Source organism: Lampetra fluviatilis, chromosome 38 (assembly GCF_964198595.1).
Source record: "Lampetra fluviatilis chromosome 38, kcLamFluv1.1, whole genome shotgun sequence".
NCBI lineage: Eukaryota > Metazoa > Chordata > Hyperoartia > Petromyzontiformes > Petromyzontidae > Lampetra > Lampetra fluviatilis.
Window position 1 is genome coordinate 6,619,197 of NC_136312.1, and position 19,151 is coordinate 6,638,347.

The window sequence follows — 19,151 nt, forward strand, 5'->3', positions numbered from 1 at the left end:
TGTGGTGACGGGTGCAATCAGATCAGCTCCCCGCGCGGGACTGGGATGAATCGCTGCAGCGCAGGAGCGCGAGAGGCACGCCGACTGCCATGGGGAGGGCCTTCATCCAGCAGTGGATAGACATTGGCTCACGGTGATGACGACGACGACGACGTTGATGATGCTAGATTTGAAGCTTTCGTGACTGCAAGGATTCATATTCTTAGGTTTTTTCGGTAAAGTCACGTAGGTAAAAAATTTAAATTAATAAAAGTAAAATAAAATAAAAATCACGACGTTTCGGAGGCAACACAAGCTTCCACCTGAAGACGGAAGCTTGTGTTGCCTCCGAAACGTCGTGATTTTTAATTTTTTTAATTTTACTTTTATTGATTTTAATTTTTTACCTACGTGACTTTACCGAAAAAACTTAAGAATATGTTGATGATGCTGATGTCGGCACGAACGCAGCTTGTAGAGGCGGCAGTGCCAATTGGGTGCTTTAAACGTAAGACTGCGCAGGAAGCACGGCTGCGGGATCTACGCCGTCCGCAGGAACTCTGCGCACCACAGCATCCAATCGTACTCCGCGACACCTGCCACCGGGCGGGGGGCGAAAACAGCAGCTTCAAAAGCCTCGCGCGGAGACGAAAGGCAGCGGCGCAATATCCCACCACGCCCCGCCCCGCCCCGAAACTAAGCGGCGCCCTCCCAGCCATCGGAAATCAATGAGCAGCCCGGCGGATTTCCCGCCCGGGAGCCCACCTGCGCGCGGAAAGTGCTCCTCCACTTGTAATGTTTGGCCGTCGCGAGCCGACAAAAGCTTTCGCCCCACCCCCTCCTCCCGTTCGATTGGATACGCCGCAGTGACGTGGGGGGGGGAAGGTGGCGGGATTATCCGGCGTGCCGTCCATCACCCGGTAAGATCCCGGTGGGGGGGGGGGGGGTGCAGGGGGTGCAGTCTCAGTCGGCCCAGTCCTCCTCGCCGCCGCCGCCGCCTCCGGGGTTGCCGCTCCCCCCCGCGACGGCCGGAGGGGGCGGGATGGCGTCGGCCATGCGGGCAAATGCCCCGGACGACGACCCCGCGGCGGTCGAGGCATCCCCGCCGCTTGCCTTGGAGCCCGAGATGCCTGCGCGGGGGTAGGGGGCGCGGGGGAAGGGGCACGGGGGGAGAGGGAACGGGGTGAGAGGGCACGGGTGGGGGAGGGGCACGGGGGGGAAGGGCATGGGGGGAGGGGCACGGGGGAAGGGGCACGGGGGGAGAGGGAACGGGGTGAGAGGGCACGGGGGGGGAGGGCACGGGGGGGAGGGGCATGGGGGGAGGGGCACGGGGGGAGGGCACGGGGGGAGGGCACGGGGGCAGGGGGCATGGGGGCAGAGGGGCACGTGAGTTCAGATGGCCGACGGAACCTCCTCCTCCGCCCCGCTCGCTCGAACGGTAGAGCGCTGGAGGCACTGCGGGCGATGCGGTAACGCGCGCAGCCCGGTGACGATCCGCTGCTCGTAGTCACGGTGGCCGTCGAGGTACGGTATAACAATGGGTGTCGCTGCACAGCCCAGCAAGTAGGCTGTTCTAGACGAGGAGCGGCACGGGGCAGAAGTGGTGCGGGGCAGACGGGGAGAGGGTCGAGAGCGTCGCAGGCGAACGACCACGGTGCGCTCGGTGGTCAAGGGGATCGTAAGAGCACGACAAATGAGAAGAGTTGGGGCAGAGGTCGGGGGGGGGGGGGTGGCAGCAGGGATGATCAGTGGGGATCACGGGAGGAGGGTGCATAGGGAGGTGCGGACAGGAAAGGGAACAGAGCGGCAGGCATGAAGTGGCTGGCACGACGCAGGCCTCGGGAGGAACAACCTCAAGTAATCCGGTGTACCCTCGCGGTAAACCGCGCGCGTTTGCGGGCTTACATGGCGCGCAAATTCAAAGCGCTTCACGACGGCGTTGCAATTACGACGGCGTCGCACGTCCACCCCCCCCCCCAACCCACCCGAAAAAAAATAACCAAAACGGAGACAGCCGCATCACCGCCACGTCACCGCCACGTCCCGTTCCCAATCTGCCGCGCGAAAAGGCGCTGTCGCCCTCCACAAGGACTGGTGCAAAAGTGGGGGGGTGGGTGGTTCGGTGGGTGGTGGGTGGGTGGTTCAGTGGGTGGGGAATTGTGGGTGACCGGGGCTTGTGAATAAAACATGAGGTGTGAGCGAGCGTGCTGGAAAGTTTCTGCCGTCACCGCCGGGGAATAAGAAAGCGGCGAGCGGAGGCGCCGGAGCGCGCCGAGTGGCCGTTATGTAAGCGCGCGGATTAGTCCGTAACGGCGTGGCGGAGTGCCGACGATAAAATTATAATGCGAGATTCAATTGGATTTTACAAAACGAGGAGGAGGTTATTTAGATGGGATTGCTATGGGCTCTGGGTGCATCTATGCAGGCGGATTGGTTCGCTCATTCACGACCGCTCGCACCCCAAGCGCATGGATCCGAACGACAAAATACGCACGGGAAGAGGCGGCGTGCGTACGTACGTAGAAGTTCTTTGGCGCGGTACGTAGCCAGCCGTGCTAATCGAAGGTGCGGGGGAAGGACAACAAACTAAACACAAAGAACAGATGAGAAGAAATGCGTTTTCAATCTCGATTTGAAAAGCGCACAACTCTCCGGTGGCTTCCCAATATCGCGCGTGAAAGTGCAGGGGGGAGTCAATCTAACGAGTGCGTTCATTTTCACACGCAAATTGAATAAGATCCCCCCCCCCGTGTCGACCCGACAGCCTTTTTCGAGCTGTTTGTGAACGCCTCTGAAGGCTGCGACAGCACACGACGGGGTGGGTGGCCAGCACCACGTCCGGCAGCCTTTTGCCTCCCCAGTGGCGATGTTTACTACACGCCGCACCAGGTGCTCATTTGAGGGGGAGTCGACCTAGGGGAGGCCCATTTTCACAAAGACACACTCTAATACTCTACAGCAGCGGTCCACAACCTTTTTGGCACCAGGGACCGGTTTCGTGGAAGACAATTTTTTCACGGACCGGGGGGTGGGGGGGGTCATCATTGGGTCACAGCGACGTTTGTTTGTTTTACTCATGTTGGCTACTAGGGGTTAGAGCTCGTGGGCTCACCACAACTGTGACACTGAGACGAGTGCGCAGTGCGTGAAAGAGGCGCGGACAGAAGTGGTGAATAATAAAACAATGGGGGCGGGCCACGTGCGGACTCACCGCTCACCACGATGCGGTGTGTAGAGTGTGTACACACACGGACTCACCGCTCGCCACTACGCGGTGTGTAGAGTGTGTACACACACGGACTCACCGCTCACCACTACGCGGTGTGTAGAGTGTGTACACGCGCGGACTCACCGCTCACCACGATGCGGTGTGTAGAGTGTGTACACACACGGACTCACCGCTCACCACTACGCGGTGTGTAGAGTGTGTACACACACGGACTCACCGCTCACCACGATGCGGTGCGTAGAGTGTGTACACACACGGACTCACCGCTCACCACTATGCGGTGTGTAGAGTGTGTACACACACGGACTCACCGCTCACCACGATGCGGTGTGTAGAGTGTGTACACGCACGGACTCACCGCTCACCACTATGTGGTGTGTAGAGTGTGTACACACACGGACTCACCGCTCACCACGATGCGGTGTGTAGAGTGTGTACACACACGGACTCACCGCTCGCCACTATGCGGTGTGTAGAGTGTGTACACACACGGACTCACCGCTCACCACTATGCGGTGTGTAGAGTGTGTACACACACGGACTCACCGCTCACCACTATGCGGTGTGTAGAGTGTGTACACACACGGACTCACCGCTCACCACGATGCGGTGTGTAGAGTGTGTACACACACGGACTCACCGCTAACCACTATGCGGTGTGTAGAGTGTGTACACACACGGACTCACCGCTCACCACGATGCGGTGTGTAGAGCGTGTACACACACGGACTCACCGCTCACCACGATGCGGTGTGTAGAGTGTGTACACACACGGACTCACCGCCCACTACTATGCGGTGTGTAGAGTGTGTACACGCACGGACTCACCGCCCACCACTATGCGGTGTGTAGAGTGTGTACACACACGGACTCACCGCTCGCCACGATGCGGTGTGTAGAGTGTGTACACACACGGACTCACCGCTCACCACTATGCGGTGTGTAGAGTGTGTACACACACGGACTCACCGCTCACCACTATGCGGTGTGTAGAGTGTGTACACACACGGACTCACCGCTCACCACTATGCGGTGTGTAGAGTGTGTACACACACGGACTCACCGCTCACCACGATGCGGTGTGTAGAGTGTGTACACACACGGACTCACCGCCCACTACTATGCGGTGTGTAGAGTGTGTACACACACGACTCACCGCTCACCACGATGCGGTGTGTAGAGTGTGTACACACACGGACTCACCGCTCGCCACTATGCGGTGTGTAGAGTGTGTACACACACGGACTCACCGCTCACCACGATGCGGTGTGTAGAGTGTGTACACACACGGACTCACCGCCCACTACTATGCGGTGTGTAGAGTGTGTACACACTCGGACTCACCGCCCACCACTATGCGGTGTGTAGAGTGTGTACACACACGGACTCACCGCCCACCACTATGCGGTGTGTAGAGTGTGTACACACACGGACTCACCGCTCACCACGATGCGGTGTGTAAAGTGTGTACACACACGGACTCACCGCTCACCACGATGCGGTGTGTAGAGTGTGTACACACACGGACTCACCGCTCACCACTATGCGGTGTGTAGAGTGTGTACACACACGGACTCACCGCTCACCACTATGCGGTGTGTAGAGTGTGTACACACACGGACTCACCGCTCACCACTATGCGGTGTGTAGAGTGTGTACACACACGGACTCACCGCTCACCACTATGCGGTGTGTAGAGTGTGTACACACACGGACTCACCGCTCACCACGATGCGGTGTGTAGAGTGTGTACACACACGGACTCACCGCCCACTACTATGCGGTGTGTAGAGTGTGTACACACACGACTCACCGCTCACCACGATGCGGTGTGTAGAGTGTGTACACACACGGACTCACCGCTCGCCACTATGCGGTGTGTAGAGTGTGTACACACACGGACTCACCGCTCACCACGATGCGGTGTGTAGAGTGTGTACACACACGGACTCACCGCCCACTACTATGCGGTGTGTAGAGTGTGTACACACACGGACTCACCGCCCACCACTATGCGGTGTGTAAAGTGTGTACACACACGGACTCACCGCCCACCACTATGCGGTGTGTAGAGTGTGTACACACACGGACTCACCGCCCACCACTATGCGGTGTGTAGAGTGTGTACACACACGGACTCACCGCCCACCACTATGCGGTGTGTAGAGTGTGTACACACACGGACTCACTGCTTTCACCTCCTGCTGCTGTGCGGCGCGGTTCCTAACAGGCCACGGACCGCTACCGGTCCGTGGCCCGGGGGTTGGGGACCCCTGCTCTAAAGGCATGTTTCAAAATGTGGAGGAAAAAAACCAGAGGACCCAGAGAAAAATCCACGCGACCACAGGGAGAAAATGCCAACATCAAATATACAGCAGGCGTCGGGGTCGGGATCGAACCCATGGCCTCCTGTATACCAGGCGAGGCGGTTAACACTTCGCCATCGTTACGCAGGGTGGCAGCCGCGATTGTAACGGCGCGCGCGTAGTCACCGGGGAATTGGGTTTTAAAACAAATAACGATCATCTCCGTGTTTCTAAATTGAGTCATGCACGGCAAATTTTGAGAAATCCCATTACGGTAATGTGTTCTTTTTCCTTAGCGTGGCCGTGTTTTTTTTTTCTTCGCGTTGGCGTTCGTGTTCAGAATTTTTTATTACGACTTCCACGCAGGTGTCAGGTTTGAGTTGATCTGGACCTCTGTGAAGAAGAGCTTCATGGGCCATACGGGACGAGGACTCGTGGCACAGTTTGGCGCCGGCTGTCGTCGCTGCGGTCGTGTCGCTAGAGTTCTCTGCGGTGAGTAACAATGTCTTCGGGAATGACGGCGCCGCCACTACGCCTCTCAAAATAAAATGAACGCAGCGCCGCTTGCGCGTGCCGAGGTTCAGGAGGCGAACGGCGACACAGACACCCTGCGACGACTTGCAGACTTCTCGGAACGGGAAAGGGTGAATGGGGGGCACACGTTGGGACGTTTGCGATCGTCATCTGGTCCGACACCATGTGAGACTAGGCTCTAAGGAAAGCTGTCTCGGGTGTGGACCAATCAACTTCAAGGACAATGCATTCATTATCAGAGTTATGTTTTTGTTTGCATTATGACTACAGGTATTGTGGTCTATGTAAACATGACTCCTTGTAAAAAAGGTGTCAGTTTTGTTGCCAGATAGAAGGGTAAAAAAACAATTATCATATTTTTTACTGGCAAATGAGGTTCCATTGGTGTAAATGCTTACCCCGAGCTCTCATACTCTGATGGTGCAATGTCTTTGAGTTGTGCGTCTTTTGGCGTCATCTGGTCCAACCCATGCGAGAGTAGGCTCTAAGGAAACCTGTCTCGGGTGTGGACCAATCAACTTCAAGGACAGTGCATACATTATCAGAGTTGTGTTTTTTGTTTGCATTATGACTGCAGGTATTGTGGTCTATGCAAACATTACTCCTTGTAAAAAAAGGTGTCAGTTTTGTTGCCAGATAGAAGGGTAAAAAAACAATTATCGTGAGAATTTGTCGCGGCTGCTTCTTACGGCAATTGCGCGCGTTCGGTGCAGTATCAGAATCAGAATCTTGACTTCGACTGGAGGCATCCGATGAGCTATGAAGCTTTTTTTTTCCACAGATGACCACTATGAGATCACACATCACCCCGAAACTCAAATCCCTCCACTGGCTCCCAACCCAATCTGGGATTAAGTTCAAGATGGCACCACTCACCGTTCTCAGTATCCCCTCCAGACTCGCCCCGACTTAACTCTCCCCTCTCTACTCCCTTCCTCGCACTCTCCTACGTCTCCCCTCTCGTCTCGTATAATTACGATCCATCCCTAGCACCACAACATGTTGGGTTAGGGAACCTCAGCGGTTCACTCGAAAATAGCATTTTAAAATATCCGTGTCATTTCCCCCAAATTAATTCCCGATTGCGCTATGGGCATCACGGCACGACACGAGAACGGTGCACGGAAGCGGATACCACAGAACTGCCTCTGAAATCCCTTTCAACTTGACCTCTGGTCGACAAAAGGGGCAGGGGGGGGGGTGGAGGTACTTTCCCACCCGCACGATACAACCAACATTGATAGTCTTAATTGTTGAACTTTTTTCTTCTTGGTTCTTTCGGTAAAGTCACGTAGAAAGGGAAATAATAAAATAATAAAAATATAAAACATAATAAAATTATTCTCACGACGTTTCGGCCACAACGCAAGCAGCCGTCCCTCAGGTGAAGAACAGGTCTGTCGGAAAGACAGCGTCTGAATGAAACACCACCAGGCTTGGAAGCGTATATTTAAGCTGGGTTGTTGAACTTTTTTCGCTCCGTACGTAGCCAAACGTGCTCATCGGGGGTGCGGGGCGAGAGCTGGACTAGATCCCATTTGACCTCGGCATCAAATTTGGCGCGATGGATTTTTTTTGCGCACACGTTGGTGTGACCGGTTCCGGTCGATCGCCAACTCACTCGCGGCGCTTGAGAACCCCGACGAAGTACGTGCAGTGGGCTGAAGAAGCCCGGATTCGACCCCAGGGCCCTGCCCTCTGAGCCACCCAATCACGCTCTTCTCCGATGCCACGGTGAACCGCTTGCCGGCTGATTGGTCGGGAGAGGGGGAGGGTAGCTCTCGCATCGCTTGCTCGCTCGCTCACCTTTACGACGCAATTGGAGCTTGTTAAAGAGGTCGGACATCAGGTCACCTCCCGCCGCCACGCCGGAAGCTGCACACGGCAGGCACACGCACACGCACACACGCACACACGGACACACACAAACACCCCCACGCAGAGCTATTAACAGACTGCTGGGGCAAGCGCTGTCAGCGAGCACCTATGAAGGCCGGCACGGCACACGAAGGGGGTTGGTGGCCAGCACCACTCCTGACCTCCTTTGCTTCCCGAGTGGCGATGTTTACACGCCGCACCAGAGTCGACCTAGGGGAGGCCCAGGACTTGTTCCGCACAGACCCGATGGACACACAGACAAAGACAAAAGATCCCCCGTGTCACATTAACAGATTGTCGGGGCTGCTAGCGAGCACCTATGACAGACATACACACACAAAAACCGGTGAGCCCTCTGCAGTGGCCACCACTCGAATAAGGTGACTGCCAAATAACAGAGAGAGAGACAGCGAGAGAGACGGGGAGAGAGACAGAGAGAGACAGACAGAGAGACAGAGAGAGAGCCAGTAAGAGATACAACGAGACATACAGCGAGAGAGACAGCGAGAGAGAGAGAGACAGAGAGAGAGACAGAGAGAGAGAGACAGCGAGAGACATACAGAGAGAGACACAGAGAGAGAGGGACGGCACCAGATGCTTGCAGGTGGCTGGCACGGCCCTCTACCCTCATTTTGACGACGGCGCCCGCGACGCATGCAGTACCCAGAAACCTCCACCAAGTGGCAGCAGAGGCCCGGCTTGGTGACAAACTGCTCTCTCTCTCTCTCGCCCTCTCTCTCTCTCGCCCTCTCTCTCGTGCTCTCTCTCGCACGCTCTCGCTCTCTCTCGCTCTTGCACGCTCTCTCACTCTCGCTCGCACGCGCACTCTCTCTCTTGAGCTCTCTCAATATCTCGCTCTCTCTCTCTCGCTTCGGGCGCGTTTAGCGCCACGATCCAACGCGATCGAGCGCAGGTGGCGCGCTTCCGCACGATCTCGACGACGACGCCGCCGCGCCCTTCGCCAGCGTCAACGCGCGGGAGCACAGCCGTTGGTGACGACGTTTAAAATCGGTCGAGGGTCAATGTTCGTATGTCTCCTCCGCGACACCCTCGGGGTGAAACTCGCAAATCTCGCTCAATGAACGCCGACGACCGGAATGTGTTCCTCGTCAACGCTTTGACGACAGTCCGAGCGAGGGGCCCTCCCCGTTCGTCTTGTTGCCTGGGCCCGGCCCGGGCTGCCGAGATTGATGTTCGCTGGCCTGAGCCGCGGCGGCCAGAGAGACTGCGGGGGGCATGACACCACGAGTAAGATGAGCCAACAGTAAAGAGGCAAAACGAGGCGTGGCTCTTCGCACCTAATCCGTAATGGCCTGGCAAACAAATCGTACAGGACGTCCGCGCCGAGGAAGGGGATGGGAAAGATGGAAGCAGCTCGCGTGAAGGTCCTGGGTGGATTGTCACGTTGCGGGATCGCGAGAGACGGCCGGTGGATTGACGGGTGGCTCCATTCGGCAGTGGCTAGCTCGTGGCCGACGACGATGATGATGACGACGATGGCAAAGATGAGCGATTCATTCCCGGTCTCTCCCGGGCGTTTCGACGAGTTGTCCCGATTCAGGGTTGCTATTAGATTCAAGGTTCGATGAAAATGTTTTGCTACGTTGCGATAAATGTAGCAGCGGCCACTCGTGGTGCAGAAATTAAGAGAGGGTGGAACGGTGGGGCAGTGGCCACCCACAAGCATGGCAATGGAGGTGAAGAGGCAGGAGTTAGAGGTGCAGCCCTGCAATGGCTTGCTCGTGCCACCGCTGGTAGAAGGGCCAGCAGTGGCACTGAAGGAGCCATACTGTTTGGTTCTTTCGGTCAAGTCACGTAGGTGAAAATAAAAAATGAAAAATGAAATAAAAAATAAGAATAAAAATAAGAAATAAAAATATATATCAATAAATTTTGTCCCCACCTGATGATGGACGCTTGTGTTGCGCCCGAAACGTCGTGATTTCATTTAGTTATTTCTATTTTTATTCTTTATTTTCATTCTTATCTTTTGTTTAATTTTTTTTTTACTTACGTGACTTTACCGAAAGAACCAAAGAGTATGGATCCTTGCAGTCACGAAAACTTCAAATCTGGAATTGAAGGAACCTTCGTAACAAACAACAAAAAGAGCCTTGAGACTTGATGAATCTCTCCCGGATAGACCATCGTCATCATCATCATCACGATCCACGGGCAGATAGCCAGGAGGTGTCCCACTGCACATTTCATCATTTATCTTCTTGGTTCTTTCGGTAAAGTCACGTAGAAGGAAAATAATAAAATAATAAAAAATTAAACATAATAAAATCATTCTCACGACGTGTCGGCCACAACGCAAGCAGCCGTCCTCAGGTGGAGAACAAGTCTGTCAAGTAGACAGACTCTGAATGGCACGCCCCACGCTTGGAGCGACTATTTATGCTGGGATGGAGGGGCAAAGAGCGTCTTGACAAAATAATTTGCATATCAAGAGGAATTTAGCATATTTATGGGAAATGCAGATATGCGATTAGTACTACTTGTGAAATGCGTAGGAGGTTTGGCGAGGGGTTTAAAGTCATTATGCAGGATTAGCAGTATCAAAGGGAGGGAGTAAGGTTAGAATTAATAAAGGAAGGAATGTTAATAATATAGAATTTCATCATTTGTTTCCACTTTCCTCCGTCTTGCGCCAATATGCTCAGGTCGTGACACATCTTTCTGGCACGAGACATTCTCTGCCATGTCTTCCTTCTCTTTCCCGCACAACGCCACTTTACAGTGAGGGAAAGAAGTATTTGATCCCCTGCTCCTAATCTCAGCTTGTTACCTGTATAAAAGACACCTGGGGGCCAGAAATCTTTCTGATTGAGAGGGGGTCAAGTACTTATTTCCCTCATTAAAATGCAAATCAATTTATAACATTATTGACATGCGTTTTTATGGATTTTGTTGTTGTTATTCTGTCTTTCACTGTTCAAATAAACCTACCATTAAAATTATAGACTGATCATTTCTTTGCCAGTGGCCAAACGTACAAAATCAGCAGGGGATCAAATACTTCTTTTCCCTCACTGTACATGTCCCTGCTGTTGTCCATTACACACACACACGTGCCAAAACAAACGATATCTTTGCAGCAGCCTCGCGTTCAGATGCTCCATAAACCAGAGGTGCGTTCCCCCCGTCAGCGTTGGCTCGGATGTACTATTATTCTCTTCCAACGTGCCATCTCTGCTAATTATACCTGACCCGGCCCCCGTACGTACACCCGTGTCTCTAGGACAGACAGCGCGCAAATTAGGAAAATCTCTTAACAAGACGGGACCAGGAGCCATCTGTTGTGCCGGGGAGAAACCAACAGGGGGGGGGGGGCATACCGCGTGTTTTCTGGAATGCAAAATAAAAGTGTGAAATAAAACTGGCACGTAATTTGATTCGCGTCAAGTGCTGGCGTTGAGGGAGCGTGCCAAGCCCCGCCCGCGCCGTCGATCAACGCGTCGTGAATGAAGCGACGCTTGAATTCAATAACCAAATACACTGGTCAACAACAACAAAAAACATTTTTTTCTGGCCTGGACTTTTGCAGCTGTTTTAGACTAATTTCAAGGTGCCGATTCCAAATCTGATCTCAGATTTGCTCTATCACATCTCATTTTTATGCTATCGGCATACCCCATTTTCATTGATTTTACCTGAAATTAACGCTGTCACTTATGATTGCAAGTTGTTGCGAGTCAGTGACTGCTTTAGTGTTAAAATATGGTGCTGTATTTTTAGGATAGTGTATTTCTAATATGATTTTATGTAGATATCCACATTTATTTAATATTTTTCTTCTGCAGTTTTTATTGAAAATGCAATATTTGATATCTCAAAAACCTGATGTGATAGACAAAAACTGATGCCAGATTTGGAATCAGCACCCCAAAATCACCTTAAAACCGTTGGAATACCTTATTCCAGAAAAAGTGTGTTGACCAGTGATATCACCGCAACAACGCTTATAAAAATTATTTCATAGTCGTACAAAAAACTCATTAGGCGCTCTGCGCGTGCGTGACGTTTTCGCGGCCCTTTTGCAAATCCACCGCCAGATGTCGGCCTCTGTGCCCACGCCGTGCGGGTTCGTGGGGGTTAGTCAACCTCGACAGGCTTGCCAGCAAGGGCTGAGCCTGGATTGCCGGTGTGCTGTACTAGTGTAGTGCCATAAGAGGGGAGGGGCTGCTGGGGGCTCTGGGACCCTAGACAGTTAAGCCCCTTGGCGCCACCAACGGGGGGGGGGGCTGTGTGTGCTCTGTGGGATATCTGGGGGCGCACACAACCCCACCCCTCGTTGGGGACGAGGCATAAAAGGGCAGCTCCCTGGCCGATCGGGGCCAGTTGCAGCTCAAGATCCAAGACCCGCCAGCCAGCTTAGGACCCTGGACCCCTTCGTCCCGCTTGTCCTTGTGAGGGCCGGGACGCTGTGAGGGCCAGTGGTGGGACTCCCGGCTCTACGTCCTTGTAAGGGCGAGTTCCGAGGAAGCCAGAGTCTAGACCCGCACCTTGGCTGGGTCGGGTCAGGTAGCCTCCCCTAGGGTAGTTGTAGCCGGAGGACCCCAGAGCGTAGCCAGAGTAGTGTACCTAGGCTGTGTACCTAGGCTGTGTACCTAGGCTGTGTACCTAGGCTGTGTACCTAGGCTGTGTCGCTAGGCTGTGTACCTAGGCTGTCTACCTAGGCTGTGTACCTAGGCTGTGTACCTAGGCTGTGTCGCTAAGCTGTGTACCTAGGCTGTGTCGCGAGGCTGTGTCGCTAGGCTGTGTACCTAGGCTGTGTCGCTAAGCTGTGTACCTAGGCTGTGTCGCGAGGCTGTGTCGCTAGGCTGTGTACCTAGGCTGTGTACCTAGGCTGTGTACCTAGGCTGTAACAGAGTATCAGGACTGTTGGAGTGTTGTATTGTAATAAAGAAGTTACCTCTACAAGTGTCTCCGGCGCCCGTTACACTAGGAACGAATTGGCCACGTGACTGCAGGAATTCATATCCTTTGGGTCTTTCGGTAAAGCCACGGAGATAGGTTCAAAGAAAATAACAGAAACTACGACGTTTCGATCGCAACTTCGTAGTTTTTGTTCTGTTATTTTAACCATTCCACGTGACTTTACCGAAAGACCCAAACGATACGGCCTCGTTCTGTTTACGAAACACAAACTTACTGATTGGCTGTGTCGGGTGGTGGCGGGTTTAACGACACATATTACCCAAACAAAAACTACATTACGGATGATATTGGTTGTGAAAACCTACTACAGTAGGTGTTAAACTGAAGGTTTGTGAAGGTGGGGGGGGGGGGAGGGTTGGGGAGAGTAGACGCGGGAGCATAGAAGTACAGGGCAACTATAGATTTTGCTACGTGTGCCCCGCCGATACCCACCACCGAGTCCCGGCAGCCCCTCTCTCGCAAGCCGTGAATGGTGGTCGCCCATCCAAGAGCAATCCAGGCTCAAACCTGCTTAGCTTGGCCTCCGAGCTCTGACGAAATCGGGCGCATTGCGCACCTCCGATTGGCACGGCTGGCTACGTACGGTGCGAAACAAGTTCAACATGCGTACAGGTGCGCTTCTGCGGCCGTCTGGAACGCTCTTCCTTCCGATATTAGCAAGCCAGGGGAGATGGAGATATCACGAACCACGTGAGCTTGAACACGCGGACCAAACTTAACGACTCTCTCCTTCTCTCCGTTCTTCTTCTTTCGTACGGCTGACGTTTACACGCCGAGCAAACAACGACAATGTCACATTCAGGTGGCCAAGACCAGGTAACCGCGTCAGCAGACAGCGGAGAAGTAGTGCATCATATCCGTGATGTCTCCTTCCTATGTGTGGATCGGGGGCACTGCGTCGTTCCACGTCCCTCTCTCTCTCTCTCTAATTGATGCACACAGCGTTGAGACGCTGTCCGCCTGTCCTCGCGGCCCTGGCTGGCGATGGTTAAGCGTCTTGCACACATCGCGGCGGCTTCAATTAGCAAGCGGGGAGCAAATGGCACCGTCTCGGATCGATACCGTTGCATTATTCGTCTTCAACGCACACGACCTTTTCAAGACATCGATCGACCCACCTACCCCCCCCCCCACCCCCCTCTCCGGGGGCATCATCCCCTTCTCTATCCTGCCGCCCCCCCCATCCTCCCACAACCCCCCAGCTTCGACAGCACACGTCCTAACAACTGAGGGGTGTAATCGCTCACGAAGGAAGGAAGGAAGGAGAGAGAGAGAACGGATAGCGATGGTGGACGGGAGAGAGGCAACAGGGCGGGTGGTGTCGACGGCCGTTGCCGCCGTTGCTGCCCGAGCGGTCAACTCGTTTCTCTGGGACCTCCTTTTGTGTTCAGTTTGTTGTCCTTCCCCCGCACCCGCGATGAGCGCGGTTGGCTACATGCGGTGCGAAAGAAGTTCAACGTCGGTACATACAGCCGAGGCAAGAGCGAGAGGAAGTCCACTCAGGTGGCGATGGGGACACGTCGGTTAATGGTTAGGGGCCGAGTCAACCCCGGGGAGGCCCATGTCCTTCCCACGCACCACCGATAAGCACGGTTGGCTACGTACGTGTGCGTACGTACATACGTACGCACGGTTAGCGGAGATGCGCCTGTCCGTGAGCCAAAGCGGTTCACATTCGAGCGGCGGAGAGTGGCGCAGTGGTAGTGCCCGTGCCTCGAAGGCAGCTGGGGGCCTGGGTTCGATTCCCTGCCTGGAGCGCCCCTCTCTGTGTGGAGGTTTGTATGTTCTTCCCCTGCTCTGTCCGGGTTTCCTCCGGCATCTCCAAGCTCCCTCCCCGGTTCTCCGGTTTCCTCCCATAGCGAATAACACGCGACGGCATTGGTGTCACGCAACCATCGCAATGTAGCAGGACCCTCCTTGAAATCAGTCTTCGGACTCGGTGTGGTTTTCCTGGGTAAACACGTTTATTATTATAATCACATTCCTCCACATTCCCTCGATGAAACATGTACGTGTAACCGAAAACCAGCAGCGGTGCCTGCGATTTGTCCGTTTATGAATATTATTCTGCATTAAGTCAAATCGTCTGGGACAGTTCAAATCAGTGTGGGCAAACTCTTGTTGCTATTCGTGACCCCCAGCCACAGCCCTCCCCCCCCCCCCCCCCCAGGGCGACCGCCCCGGGCCCCGCACTTTGGCGGGCCCCCCCCGACCCCCCCCCCCTCGCTTTGACGTCACCGTGTCAGATGTAATACTTGTGGTTAAGTTTGAAGGCAATCGGGGGGGCGGGGGGGGGGGGTCACACGGTGTGTGATTCGTCTCGGGACCCACACAACCCACCTCTCCCCTCCCCACCTACGGACGGCTCTGCCCGCAGCCAGTGTCAGAAACGTCCCCAAATTCTAAACGGCGTTGGCCAATCTCCGTGATGGCACCACGGCCGCTATTGACTCCCCCACAAAGCGGAATTCATTGAATCTATCCCCCGAGCGACACCGGACCCAGTCAATGCCCCAGACCGGGATTTTAAACTCGCAACCTCTCAGCCGTGAGTTACGCACTCTAATCACATCGCTCTCCAGCCGCGCGCTATTACCGTTAAAGCCGCGCTACCATCGTTCACATTGCGCACGTGAACGGGACCTCTCGCCAATTCGCTGCTAGGAGTTCACTGACCGCACTTCACCACGTTGGTCAGCGAGGGTTGGCGAAGGCGGACGCCATAGTGCAAAGGAGTGCAATTCAACAACCGCCCCAAACACAGCTCCATCACAGCAGCCTCTGACCCCTGTTACGCATCGGTGGTGGCCCATCCGAGCACTGTTAAAGTATCGGTGCCAGGAAGATGTTGGCCCACTGCTTGAGCAAGTTCGCACACGACACGGGAAAGTGGAAAGAAATGATGAAATGTGCAGCGGATGCCTACGGGCAATCCGCCCATAGATCGTGATGATGATGACGACGACGGTGGTGATAGATTTCCACTTGATAAGCCACTTCCCTTCGTCGAGTCGTCGTTTGTGGCCGGGTCGATTCTGACAAAGCGCTACGTAGCTCTGAGTGGGCCTTGCCTGGTGAAATACGAATGGTGGCATCGTGCACGTATGTGTAGCATCACTACCGTGTACGCACGCACACGTGTGACATCACCGTGCGGGGGAGGTCTACACACACACACACACGACGTCATCCCAGCTGGAGGCGGGAATGACGTCAGGGCCGGTTCTGGACTCGAGAGGTGCTGTGAGGTCGTGGCACTCTCTGTGACCCCGGCTGGACACGTGACCAGATCCCGGTGGGGGCCGGGGGCCAAGTGTGCACCTCGGGGGGCACGTGGACAGCAGGGGGGGGGGTGGGGGGGCTTCGAGAGGGTTCTAGAATTGAGGCGTGGCCGGGGTGGGGCCCGGGGCACGCCGAGGCCCATATAAGCAGCCTCATCACGAGGTTCGGGGCTGCCCGTGTCAAGAATGAAGACGCATCGTGAAGACGCCAAGAAGAGTCAAGGCCTCCAGTGAGCGGACCTGCCACTAGCCCACCTGGCTGGGTCCCGCTAGAGTAGCTGAGAGAGGCGTGTGTGTGTGCTAGCCGGAGTAGGGCGGTGGTCACCACCCTTTGTGTAATGTAAGAGTTGACTGTTGTGTCCAGTAAGAAATAAGTGTTGCCTCCCAAGAAGTTGTGTGCGCCTAAATTCGAACTCGCTACGTATGTATGGATGCGTTCTCGAACTTATATTGTGTAGCAATGGAGGAGCCAACGTCGTACCTGACTGTTCTTTCTGCTTCTTCTTCTCGAACTTGCGCTCCTTCACCTTGCGCAGGGACGTCTTGCCGCCGGCCTGGCGGATCGACTCCAGCAGGTTGGCCCGGTTCCCCGAGGGCTGCGCTATCTCGCTCGGGGCGCCCTGCAAAACCCCTGCGGAAAAGAAGACAAGCGGAGCAACCGGCCCCGTCACTCGGTCTCACGGGCTGAAATAAGCCAGGTCGCTTCTGAACAAATTTCGATTTAAAGCCTTCGTGACTGCAGGGATTCATCTTCTTGGTTCTTTCGGTAAAGTCACGTATTATTTATAAAATTATTTTATATTATAAAATTATTTATAAAATAATATATTTTATTATGTTTTGTTTTTTTATTATTTTATTACTTCCCTTCTACGTGACTTTACCGAAAGAACCACGAAGACGCTTCTGAACAATGAGATAAATAGCTCAGTGGGCCCTAAACCTTGTGAAATGATTTTTTTCTTTCTAATTTGGGGGCGATGTTGCTGTGCCTAATCCCGATCGAGCGATGTGCCCGCATCATTTTCAAATCCGGCAAAAAACTTACAACGTGACGTCGTTCGGCAAGGGTAGGGCCGATTGGCGTGTGGCGACGTCACGTTCTACGTTTTCTGCCGGATTTGAAAATGACGCGGGCACAGCAACATCGCCCCCTGAACTCCGAACTGTTTTCTTTTTGCATTTTGCAAGGTGAAAGGTCCACCGCGAAAGCAAAGATGGCGCCGCACCTCACGATTACGACCGCACCGATTTTACCGAGGGCGGGGCCCTGCCGGATTCGAACCGCAAACCCAATGCAAACAAGCGGAGGAAACATACTTATTTTAGGCTGAGTCGACCTAGGGGAGGCCCAGGACCGGTTCAGATAATCGTCACTGGGTGTTGGCCGTGAGCGGGAATCGAACCCGGGTCGCCAGGTTCATAGCGCAGCGCGCTAACCGCTACACTCCCGCTCCCCAGATTAAAGTACACACGCGTGCACACACACACACACGCACGTGTGCGCATGACCCTGGAAGTTTATTAACATGTGTTGTACTCTCGAGGTGTCTGTGTGGCTAAGTGGTCAGGGCGCTGCGATGGGAACCTGGGTGTCGGCCACCTGTGATTCAATCGGACTCCTGCAGCGCAGTGGAGTTGATGTTCGCAGGTTTGGCACAACAACAGCAGCAGCAGCAACAACAAAAATACCCTTCACGTTCAAATGTGGCGCTGGTAAATAACAAAGTTGGCCTAAATTCCAGCTTTGAGAATTTGTAATATTTGTTTTACTGCCATGTAAATATTACTCGAATTGCTGCCCCCTACCATGCTGACCAGAGGGTAACAAGGAATATGAAGGGATCTGAGATTTTAGCACGATGTAAGACCGAAACAGGAGGATTTCTCCACAACTGTGGCTGTCTGCCCGATGATGCTGGTTGCAATTACTGGCGAACCGTCACAGTCCTCAAATTGTAAATGTTGTGGGTTGACTCTCCAACTCGCCGGTGTGCTGAACGAGCAACGAATTGAAAGTTTTTTTTACGTGACAAACCTTACTAATTGGCTGTGTCGCGTGGTGGCGGGTTTAACGACACATGTATACATCTTCGCGGTCTCACCCAAAAACCTCTTATGATATCCGCTTTTGTGGGCCGCTCTCGAACGCAAAGGGTCGCGCACTGCGTCGCGAGTGCAACGGATTGGATGATTTATCATCTCGCCGACACGATCGGGATAAAAATCGTGAAGAGAAAAAGATATTTAACAAACGGACAGACAGACAGAGAGAAACCCGTGCGCTCCCACCAAACAGGAAGGGTAACACAGCAGCAAGGAACCGGGCAGTCTCACTGCATCGCTTGCCACCGCACGGCTCGGTCGATTCCTCGATAGGACGAAACGTCGGCGGAGCACAGAGCAGGCTCTGTCATGTGACGTCCAGGGTCAAGATGGAGCCGAGACCTATCGTTTTATTTGCCGCTCTTCGGTCAATAACGACGCAAATTACACGAACGTTTTCTCTCTGCCCCCTACCCACCACCCACCCCCCCCCCCAAGCGAACAAACGTGAGATTACAAACGAGGGCCCAAAACGTTACCGCGATAAAAGTTATCGACGGAGCTTGAGAGCTCGTGATGCCACTTTCATAACAATAAAAAATTGCCATTAACGATCGTAAATTTTGACGTGTGGTACAGCACACGCTCGGGCGATAAGAGGTCGCGCGGCGGTTGAGAGTGCCGTGCTGAGAACCCGATGACCCGAGTTCGATTCGCGGCGCCACTGCTGCCGTCAGAGTCAACGTGATATTTGAAGTGGTCCCTTATCTTGCTCCCTTGAGCAGCCCAGCCTAACCAGCATGGTTAAGCACGGTCGATCAATCCGGTTGGGGGTAGACGTTCATCCAGCAGTAGATTTTAAAAGGGCTGCAAATTGTTACTATTATAGGGCCACCACAGTGGCGAGATGTTGAATACCTTGCCTGGTATACGGGAGGTCATGGGTTTAATTCC

At 54.0% G+C, this 19,151-nt stretch overlaps 1 protein-coding gene across 2 annotated transcripts in view; it reads right to left on the minus strand.

Annotated features, from left to right (window-relative positions):
• Positions 1-358: 358 nt before the first annotated feature.
• The window catches only part of WASHC1 (WASH complex subunit 1), a 110,229-nt gene continuing 91,436 nt past the window's right edge, over positions 359-19,151 (minus strand). Inside the window, exons 8-10 of one of the 2 annotated variants that reach the window (XM_078874092.1) lie at positions 16,633-16,782; positions 7,855-7,923; positions 359-1,109 (exon numbers count right to left, since the gene is read on the minus strand). In XM_078874092.1, the coding sequence (XP_078730218.1) occupies positions 943-1,109; positions 7,855-7,923; positions 16,633-16,782 (386 nt within the window). In that variant the 3' untranslated portion in view covers positions 359-942. The remainder of the gene's footprint in view (positions 1,110-7,854; positions 7,924-16,632; positions 16,783-19,151) is intronic. The other variant, XM_078874091.1, reaches the window with a different exon arrangement.